Here is an 11,004-nt window from a genome sequence, read left to right as displayed (position 1 = left end):
ATTACAATGAAATTTAGTGTATGTTTATACTGTACTGTGCAACAGTCAGGGACCACCCTTCATGTATTATATTTCCAGTCAAAATGGCTCATGAAGTTATTCATTTTTCAGGAGATATTTCTGAAGAGATTAGCTACAAGCTAATCCACTTGCATAAGGAAGGAGGTCAAAGAAAAATAAGTGAAAAAACAGGAGATTCCCAAACTGGAGAGAAAATCTATAGAGAAAATGATACTCCTAAGAACCACCTGGAAGACCTGGTAGACACCAAAACTGCCCCCATTAGATAACCAGCACTTAAAGCTTTCATCTTTGAGCGACAGGAGAAAATCAAACTCTTGCTTCAAATCAAGCTCTTGCTGGTGATCTCAGAAGAATGGACTGACCATCCTAGAGTCCAGACCTCAACATCACTGGAAATATTTGGGATAGGATACATGGATTGTGAGAAAGAGAAAGTGCAACCAACTCGTAAGACTGAACTTTGGAGGTGTGGAAAAATATCCCTGCAGATTTCAGAGTCTCCTGTCCTATATATGTACTTAATGGAACTCTAATGCAACGTCATTCATTCATTACTCCTGACCAATCACGATCTTTAAAATGACTCGACTTACGTACTTTTTCTGCTGCTTTCAAGTGCCTACATTTTGACGTTCCCCTCCTTCCTCCCCACCACCACCAGTTGGGTCCCTGTCTGGTTGTCCGGGGTAGTCTCCGCCCCTGCCGTCTCTATCCAGCAGGATCAGTGAGGGTATAATGCCTGGACTGAGGATGGGACCTATGCCAAAGACTCTTTGATTTGTACTGAATTGTTATCTTTCAACTTGTAAAACTCCACTGAGGATATAAAAAATTGTCCTCCTTCATTTGTGCCCCCTGAGTCTTTCTGGCAGAAATAAAATAAATGCAGAATGGGCTCTGACCTTTGCACCATTCTGTATTTACCACCTTTTTATTTTGGAGTTTTTACCACACATTTTCACGGTCCATATCTAGAACTTGACTGTAAAACAAAGTGTTGCCTAAGTTGTGAAAATAAACAGACTTCAAACCTTGATCTGCCTACTGATAGTCATGGTTTTCTCGCTTGTTGAGAAACGGCCACTCTCCAGCAATGGTGTTATTGGCAACACTACACTACTAACTCACTTTAAGTAACAAGAACCATGCAGCCTTGCCTAAATTCCCATTTTTGCAATAAGGAAAAACTTGCTCCCTTTAGAGCCCAACAGTATGTTTGTTCAAAGTAGCATCACATTCTAAATGTGTATATATTGTGTCTTATAAAACATTTAAAGCAACAATATTGATGCATGTTACGCAGGACTTCTGCCGACACTGATAACTCTTGGGAACTTGGATATCAGCCGATTTTATCGGCCAAATGATATATCCGTCAGGCATTTGTTCAAGGTTCAGTTGAAGAGTCAAATCCCTGAACACCTTCAGTTGGTACTCTGGTCGTTTCTGAGTATCTGCTCTGTTTTCTGGCTTTCCGTCGTCTGTCCTTGGTTCAGTGAACCTTTCTCCTCGGGTGATGCAGGGGTTCTTTCGTCCACTTGCTCCAACTCCCACAATGAAACGTCCCTGCTGTCCAGTGACCAACCATCACACCTCAGGACGGTTAAAACCCAGCGTCTGAATTTCCTGGATAGGCTGAAGTAGATGAAAGGGTTGAGGCAGCAGTGGAGGAAGCCTAGAACTGCGGTGATGTTCACTGCTGTCCACTTGCTGTGCCTGCACCCTTCGGACTGCTCTGTAGAGTCAATGGGCGCAGCCTGAATGGTGTCCACCAATAGGGTGATATTGTAGGGCATCCAACAGATGAAGAACACCACCACCAAGGCCAGGATGATCCGCATAGCCCGCAGCTTCTGCAGGCCCTGACAGCCTTTCTGCAGCCGCAGTAGGATGCAGGAGTAGCAGTAGAACAGCACCACGGATGGAAGTAAGAAGCCCACCACGTGGTAGAGCAGTCTGAAGGCTAAACGCCACCTATCATGGTACGAATGGACGCACTGAGTTTTACCCCCTAAACTGGCGCTGCTATTGGCCTTCAGGTAGAGCCAGTCAGGGATGGAGATCAGCACGGAGAAGAACCAGATGGCTATGCAGATGAGCCAGATCACCAAGGGCTTCCTGGAAGATAACATCTTGATGCCATGGACGATGGACAGATAGCGGTCCAGGCTAATGCAGGCTAGCAGGAAAATCCCACAGTAGAAGTTGATCTGTGGAAAAGACAAGAGAAAGAGAAAGAGTCTTAACTAAGATTTGGACAGGATTTTCCAGAGAGTAGTTCCAGAGAGTTTCCAGGTAGTTGGGAGAGTAATGTTCTGCTTCTGGTCACTGTGGGCTAAAATATGGAAACCCACACATATAAACACAATAACACAGACAAACTGTAAACATTAAAACTAGTAATTTAGGGGTTACTTCAGCTGCCCTCTCCTCAGATGGTACAGCCCCGATTTTCTGTAACTGGTCAGTCTCATGGAATGGGTAAAGATTTGCCTGCTCAACTTCGGAGCAGCGGCATGATTTAGGGCTGGTCATTAAAGATATGGTTTGGCAAAAGATGCCCCCCCTTTCGAATTTAGTTGCATCGAATCCCACCCACTAGTTAGGACTCCCCCAATCACACAATACCACCAGCGCTAAGAGGGCGAAGGCTAGCACAGGCTTCCTCGGAACAGGACTAGCATTGTGAGTGACGGGGGAGATGGATGGCCATCGTACCCGCCCAGAGAGCAAGGCCATTTGTGCTCTCTTGGACTCCCTGCCAAGGATGGCTGTAGCTTCACCAGGGATCGAGCTTGTGATCTCCTGATTATAGGGCCAATGCTTAGACGGTTGCGCCACTCGGGAGCCCGGCAAAGGGTCCATTTTTTTTTTTCAATTTTCTTCTTACCCCACATGCAGTAGATCAAGTGCCCTAATTTTGCTTCTTTAGTTTTAAACTGCAAGCTAATGTCGCTAACAAACACTAAGTCAATAGTCACCCAAATCTTTTTTCTGCAAAAACATCCTCAAATTTTCTCTCAACCCACTTAAACCGCATGCAGCTCTTTATTAAGTATGGTGAGACTCGCTGAAGTGGTTTAGCACACAGAATGACTTACTGTGAGCTATAAAAATGAACAAAACTCCACTGTGTAGCTGAACGCTGCGCACACCGGCATATGGATGCTAGACCACGTTCAGAATGGCTCGTTTCTATTTATAAACAGATATCTTTTAGGTTATTTATAATGTAGCTGCCTGCTGTGTTCAGCTATGCAGTGAAGTTTCGTCTGTATTTATAGTTCAAAGTAAGTAATACTGTGTCCCAAACCACAGCAACAGGTCTGTGTGACCTTAATAAAGACCTGGATGTGGTTGATTGGGCTGAGAGATGTTTTGTGGTTGTATTTACTGATAAGATTTGGGTGACTACTGACTGTAAGTTAGCAACATTAGCCTCGTAACTCCAGATTAAAACTGGACGCAAAATATGGACACCAAAGTGAAAAATTGTGCAAATTTAACTTTTGTCCAAGCCATTGCTTCTAAAACATTGTGTATAACTTTTGCTGACATGTCACTATTCCCTTAACACTGGTCATGTTTTCTAAAACTGAAAGTGTAGACCAGGGGTCGGCAACATGCGGCTCTTTTACTGCCCTGTTGTGGCTCCACAGCAGAATTAGATTTGTAGGTAATAAAATAATCCTCCTTTACAGTAAAATAAAGCTCTGCTGATCGTTCAACACAGTTTAACAATAAATGGTCTTAAACACTGGAGTTAATGTAGAACTGCTTATTTTAACCCTTTAACACTGAAGGTCGACGCAGACTGCTGGTCACCATAGCAATGACAACCATCTTGCCTAGCTAGTAGCTAACAAAACAGCAAAGAGAAAGATTTAAGATGAGCATCGATAATTTGGAGACGAATAGGCTTTTATAAGCACTCAGCTGGTTTTCTTGTATGTTTAATCTGTCAAAAACTGTCAAACACTAAAAAGTCGCGAGAAGTCAGTTTCTTGTTCGTCAGCCTCTTGGTTGAATTTTCCCTTTCCACCTTAAATGGTGCAGCAGTTACATTCTGGCACTTCAGGTACTATTTAAGGTGGAACGGGAAAATACAAAGAAGAAGCTGGCGATTGAGAGGCGACTTCAGCCTCATATCGAAAGCTGAGAGACATTTTACAGGAAACTGTTCTACTTTTAAGGAAAAGTATCCTGCCGGAGATGCGAGAAAGGCGGCTATAGCTGAGCTAAAGCTTAAAGTAGAGTCTTTTTGTTTTTGTTTACATTCTTCGCCTATATTAGTACATCAGCACATACTGAGACATATCTACAGCCAAGATGGTAAAATGGGCATAACATGTTGTGGCTCCCAAGGTGGTTTGATTTTTGTTGAAAGGATAAAATGGCTTTTGTTGAAAGGCCATTTTGGCTCTTCTTAACATTTGGGTTGCTGACCCCTGGTGTAGACAATGACCCTCAAACATAATGAATTCCCCTCCTACCTGAAACAGCGCTCCGCTCAGCTTGCAAGCCCCCGTGTTGAAGATCCACTCGTTCGCAGCCTCTACCGCCCATAGGGGCATGGTTAGCAGCAACAGGGCATCAGCCACGCTCAAGTGAAGGACAAAGATATCCATCACAGTCCGCTTCTTCTGAAACAGGACCAGCAGGACCAGCCCATGACCGAGCAGCCCAAGGAACACCACCAAGGAGTACAGGACGGGGATGAAAGTGGCCATGAAGCCACCACTGGGCGGGATGCACTCATCTTTATACTCATAATCTTCATAGGAAAACGTCACGTTGTGCTCAAACATGCCACCCAGGTCCACCTCCATATTTCACTGGAAGAAAAGCAGATTGTTATCTAGTGCGCGACGTTTACTCTGTATGTCATTTTCAGTCAGTAGACCCAAGGATTTCTCCAAGTTCTCAACATTTCTGGATAATTCAGTGGTTCAGATATAAACAAAGCCATTCAGAGTGGTTTGATGTGAAATGGTTCACTGTAGAGAAACATCCTGACTTTTTTGCAGTGGTGCTGATAGGAACCAGTGGTCACCATGGGGTCACCATGTCTACAACACAAACATGTCCATTTTATTTGCTATCCAAAACCACCAATAAACCTACACAAGCTTTAAATGGAATGTTGATGGTGGTAAAATAGTAGTAACCCCCTCCCTTCCCAAAAATAATAAAGAAATAAACAATCGGGGACTATTTTGCCTCACAACACCCTGCATGTACCCCTCCACTATGAATGGATTAAAAATAAAATGTTTTAGCCCCAAACTGTCTGTCAGGCATCAGGCAGTGAATTCATAACCATTTCATGTAATAACTTCCTGTGTGGGAGCTTTTAGAGGTGGACATCTGGTTCCTGTCACCACCACTGTGAACAATTCTGACTCAGCAAGTTTCTCTAGAACAGAGCGTTTCACACCAAACCACTCTGAATGACTCTGTTTACTAACCATTCAATTACACCGAAATTTTGAAAAATAAGTGGAATTTACCTTTAAGTACAGTACAAAACAACAAGAAGTAAAAACGACCAAGCAAGAAAACAACTCAGGTGAAAAAAAAAAACCCTGTGGTCCAAAAACTCCTGGAGAGAAACAGAACTGCAGTGGAGCTGCTTAGTACAACCAGCTTCTATCAGCATAAGCACTGAAGCACAGCTCTTCTAGTTTTGGCCTAAAATAAAACGCTGAGCTGAAGGAACGCATTCAAGGAGCTGAACCAACAGAACAGGATGACTTAAACCACCAAAAAAAAGAACTAAGTGTGAATGACTGAAAGGGAACTGAGATAAAATAAGCTTTCATAGAAGTAAAAGTCATCTGGAAACCCTCAGGAAAACACAAATCAATTCAAATTCAATCAAAAGTCAATGTAACTGAGAAAATATCATTACTTACTACAGGCTGTGTTGAGCTGAATGTTACAAGAGTTGACAGAGAAGATCGAGAGAGTATTTAAACCGTAAAAGTCACATGGCTGGTTTTCACACATTGAGGCAACAAGTATGAAGGAGAGTTTCCGCTCCGTGAGGCCAAGCAGCTGACCTCATATGATAAAACCATGAGATCCACCCACACACCTTCAGCACACATCACCAGGCAGCACAGTAAACTCGTAAACGCTGGACATGAGCCAAGACTCATCTGACTTCATACTGATGTACACACGATTGTCCTTTCAACACTGAGCGCACAGAGTCCAAAGCAAAACAACCAGCCACCTTCGTCACAATAGCAGAGGAAGACTTGTCTGACAGCTTCTATTGTTGTTTGTTGTTGTTGTTTTTCAGGTTCCAAGCACGGAGCGCGAGAAAAAGTATTGTTTCATTTGTCTTTGTTCAAAGTTGTTTCACTTATACAGCTTATTATTATTATTCAGCTACTGATCTGAAGACTTAGTAATAATAATTATCGGATCACTACAAATCCAATTCCATAAAGTTTGGACAGTAGAAAAGTGTAAATAAAAACAGACAGCAATGATCTGCAAATCTTTTTTGACCTGTATTCAGTTAAAACCAGTACAAAAACAAGATGTCGCTGCTGTCGGAACAAAACCTCGTATCTCCAAAATGGTAACTTTACAGGAGAAGGAAAAAACATACTGTACTTCTAATGTAAGTCAATGGAACCAGACATTTTTCCAAGCAAATTTTGGTCGTTTCTTTTGGTCCATTCATCATGAAATTTACAAAGAATATAAAGGGGACAAGGCAGTTTCAAATGTTGTCAAAAACTGAAAAATGACAAAATTGTTGAATTACAAGTAATTACTTGTTTGTGTTTATATGCTTATCCTAAATTTGATGCCTGCAACATGTTACAAAAAGTTTGGACAAAAAAGGGGCGTGTTTACCCCTGTGTTACATCACATTTCTTTTTAACAGCATTCAGTGATCATTTGGGAATTGAGGACACAAATATCTGTAGTTATGAAAGTGGATTTTTTCCCAGTCACAGCAGCTGACCAGTCCGGCTCTTTTTCTCTACTTTTGGCCTAAAACAAAATGCTGAGCAAAAATAAAGCTGAACCAAGAGAACAGACTGAATTAAACCACCAAAAAAGGAGGTGAATGTGAATGACTGAAGTGGAGCTGAGATAAAATAAGCTTTGTTATTGTATATAGTGACAATCTAGTACCTGCAGTCTCTCACTAAGAAGCCACACTGTTTAAACACATGCAGAATGTGGCTTGACATTGTCTGAAACAAGCAGGGACGTCCCTGAAAAAGACGTTGTCTAGAAGGCAGCATGTGCTGCTTCAAAATGCTTATATATCCTTCAGCACTAAAGTAACAGGGAGCAAAGGGAAATATTACTCATACAGGACTAACATCATTATCCAGCTTTTATGTGACAATCACTGGACAAAAAAGTCAAGGACAAACAGACGTGCAGACGGACGAAAGAACAAATGGACAGACGAATTGACGCTCGAAGGAACAGATGAACAGACGGATGAAGCAATGCAAGAATGAAGGAGTAGATGACGGAACAATGTCTGTGTATGAATAATCGAACAAACTGTTTTGTCTGGGCGGGTCAAGAGAGGTCAGTGTTTACAGAAGCGTTACCCAAGATTAGGATCGCCCAGTTTACATCGAGAGGAGAAAAATATGGTGCAATATGGTATCGGTCAGTTATTGTTCACTGGAACATTATTCAAACGATATAACTAGTACATGTTTACTGTTTGCCTGGAAGAACAAGATTAACCCCTTAAAATTCCAGGCTTGTTACTCACTAACGCTTATTATTCAGTAACTACAGGGACTTAAATGCAAACTGGCTGAGCTGTTCTTATGCCGCACCATGACAGGCATTGGATTTTCAACTTTACACTGGTAACAATCAGGGTGGTTCTTTTCTTATTTGACCCAGAGAACACAACGTCCGTTATTCTTAGGCACGGCACTAAAAATGTCCGCTGTCCTTTACATATAGATGATATAAATCATAAATCTTTTCCAACTTTCATAAGAACCTGTGAACCTCAGTGGTCATCAACTCTGTTCCTGGGTCCAGCCCTAATGAACCCCACCTGAACCACCCATGTAAATCTTCAGAACTAGGCAGTGAAGGTAAGAAGACACCAACTGTGACCTCTTTCAGTCAGAAGATTTGTTTATCAGTTACAGTAGCTTCACTGCCCATGAGTATGGGAAGTTACTACAGCCTGTGGTCACCTACAGCTGCAAGAGCCACTACAACACTGCAGTGGCAGCATGACAGCCACCTTCCTGGCACATCATCACCACCGGTTAGTTAGCAATGCAGCACATGTAGTTTTAAAGAGCAAAAGTGCTGCAGAGTTGAAGTCCGCACTGGAGTTTGAGTTGTTGTGACATATTTTCATTTGGTTTGGTTGATTTCACACTGCAATTGATAAATGATACACCAAATAAATAATAAGACAGCGAGCATCGATGCCGTCAGAATAAAACCTCGTATCTCATACATGATTTAAAATATCTGTTGCTCTTTACATTGTGTGCAAATTTCATGAAATAGACCAAAATGACTTGGAAAAAATTCTGGTTCCATTGACTTACATTAAAAGTAAAGTATGTTTTTTCCTTCTCCTGTAAAGTTACCATTTTGGAGATACGAGCTTTTCGTCCGGCAGCAGCGATATATCGGTCCACTGGCTTGATAAGGCTGCCACCCCGCTGACAGTTTGTCACTGTTGGTCCACCCTTGGACCACCTAGATTACTGTCCTGCATACAAACTCTAACTAGTGTTAAATCTCCTCAAACAGATTTTGAATGCACAGGGACTTTTATTTTTATAAAATAAAGTAAGATAAATATCACAAACAACTGAGAGAGAAAAAAATAATGACTTGCTCTATTATATAAAAAATGATTTCATAGAAAACTAAACTAAACTAATTTAAAGAACGAATGGAAGAAGGAAAAATAAGCAAATTGGACTGTGAGTGGAAAATGAACGATGATAAATGGAAGTTTGTCTATTACTCTGCTTAAACACTGGTGGGCCGCCCAGAGAATGCTGAGCAAAACGCCAGTGGACCACCAGCTTTGCCATCCGTGGGCCAACAGGGGCCCGCTATCCTCTTGCTATCAGGGACACGTGGTTACGGCTGGGCAATATGACAATATATATCTTTATCGTGATAAATTATGTCACGATATGCTTTTCTGAATATATCGTGTATATAATCTGTGCTTGTACACTCTTTAAAGAGCTGGGTCTTCAAGGGTAAACAAAATGGTTCTATATAGAACCATAAACACTCAACTACAGCACATTCTCCATCAATTTGAAGAACCCTCTCACCATGCGAAGAACATTTTAGTCATGTACAGGGTTCTTTGAATGTATATGGTTCTATATAGAACCATTTTCATTACTAAAGAACCCTTGGCGAACCTCCTTTTTTAAGAGTGTAGCACAAAACCCAGGTCTATCACTCACTTACATACTTTACAAAATGTACTCATTGAGTTGCACCAAAATGCGCTTGATGTCTAAAAGATGGTTCTTGAAAGGTTCTTTAGTAAAGGCAATGGTTCTATTTAGAACCATGCGTTCTACATAGAACCATTTCATGCTTAAATGGCTCTTTGCATGGTGAAATGCCTCTTCAGATTAATGGGGAATGCGTTGTATATGGTTCTATATAGAACCTTTTGGAAATGGCTCTATATAGCACCAAATAGGGTTCTTTTACTGTCACAAGCTTGATGTTATGACCCTTTTTGCTGCTATAAAGAATCATATACAACAGATTCTCCATTAGTCTGAAGAGCCATTTCACTGTGCAAAGAACCTAAGCATGCACATTCATGGTTCTGCCCCCTTAGTAAAGAACCCTTAAGAACCATCTTTTTTAAGTGTATAGATGAAGACACACTGAAGCAAAGCTTACAGCTGCTGAACTGACAGTGAAAGAGGCAGGACAGAGATAGAGAGAGATTAAAGTGATAGTTTGGCCGAAAATCTCGTTAATAATTCACAGTTATCCCCGTATTATGATCGTAGTCGATCAGGTGAGACATGTTTGGTGAAGTCTGGTTCTTTAGTTTTGCTCTGACTAATGCAGCGAGTCAGTAAGCCCGCACTGTATTTCTGTCCGTGTTTATATATAGACAGCAGTGTGTCAAACAGGACGGTCTGAGACACACTCTGCACACACTCCGCACACACTCTGCACAAAGCCATATGGTGGGTGTAGCCTAACATTACAAAACCAGCCTCGCAGCTCGAGAGCAAAACTACAGAACTGACCTCAGACCCCAAACACTTCTTAACCGACTGTGTGTGCAGTAAGAGAGGAAACTGTACAGGTGTGACTTTAAAGCTCTGCAGGAAAAGCAACAGGTCTCAAAGGAAGAGACTTACCGCCACAGCCCCACTTCTCTCTCTCTGTCTCTCTCTCTCTCTCTCTCTCTCTCTCTCTCTCTGTGTTTCTCCCTCACGTTCTCGCGCTGTGAGGGGCTGGAGGAAGTGTGCTCGCGAGCGCAGCAGAATGGAAGGAAGTCAGGAGGAACTTGAGCTCCGCACCGCCTGAGAACTCTCGCGCTTCTGCAGTGGCGCCTCTCTGCCGAGCTGTGCTTGTTTATCTCTCTCTCTCTCTCTCTCTCTCTCTCTGTGTGTGTGTTCCTCCCTCACTCCGTCCCTCCTCATATCTCTCCTGTTTCACTTTCTCTCTTTCTTTCTCTCCCTCCGCCCTCCCTCCTCATAGCTCTCTCTCTCTCTCTCTCTCTCTCTCTCTCTCCCCCCCTCCCTCCCCCTCTGCCCTCTCATATCTATCCTCTCGCTCTCTCTCTCTCTCTCTCTCTCTCTCTCTCAAGTTCAAGTTTGCTTTATTGACATGACACATTTACTTTTGTATTGTCAACAAAAATTATCTATATTTCAAAAGTTAATAATCAAAAAACAAAACAAAACAAAAAAACAAAAACAAAATACAAAACCAAGATTAACGTATGACAAT

The 11,004-nt window shown here is 42.0% G+C and overlaps 1 protein-coding gene across 3 annotated transcripts; it reads right to left on the bottom strand.

Moving 5' to 3' along the window:
- Window positions 1-1,280: 1,280 nt before the first annotated feature.
- Window positions 1,281-10,694, bottom strand: LOC118824737 (C-X-C chemokine receptor type 3-like). Of its 3 annotated transcripts, none has more exons than XM_036595111.1 (3): window positions 10,410-10,694; window positions 4,518-4,859; window positions 1,281-2,234 (listed from the first exon to the last, which is right to left on the bottom strand). In XM_036595111.1, exons 2-3 carry the CDS (start codon window positions 4,851-4,853, stop codon window positions 1,449-1,451), a joined length of 1,122 nt encoding a protein of 373 aa, XP_036451004.1. In that variant the 5' UTR covers window positions 4,854-4,859; window positions 10,410-10,694; the 3' UTR covers window positions 1,281-1,448. The 3 variants fall into 3 exon arrangements, with proteins under 3 accessions (XP_036451004.1, XP_036451013.1, XP_036451023.1); XM_036595120.1 differs by lacking the exon at window positions 10,410-10,694 and adding an exon at window positions 5,940-6,575; XM_036595130.1 differs by lacking the exon at window positions 10,410-10,694 and adding an exon at window positions 5,535-5,924.
- Between the last annotated feature and the right edge of the window lie 310 nt (window positions 10,695-11,004).

The sequence above is a fragment of the Colossoma macropomum genome, unplaced genomic scaffold, assembly GCF_904425465.1.
Source record: "Colossoma macropomum unplaced genomic scaffold, Colossoma_macropomum, whole genome shotgun sequence".
Taxonomy (NCBI): Eukaryota; Metazoa; Chordata; class Actinopteri; order Characiformes; family Serrasalmidae; genus Colossoma; species Colossoma macropomum.
The sequence above is the reverse complement of the archived record's forward strand: the minus strand, read 5'-3'. Positions and strand labels throughout refer to the sequence as shown.

Coding starts and splice junctions, on each gene's coding strand:
- LOC118824737 (XM_036595111.1), bottom strand. CDS start 4,853: ATGGAGGTGGACCTGGGTGGCATGTTTGAGCACAACGTGACGTTTTCC. Junction 2,235..4,517: donor TGAGCGGAGCGCTGTTTCAG/GTAGGAGGGGAA, acceptor TCTTTTCCACAG/ATCAACTTCTACTGTGGGAT.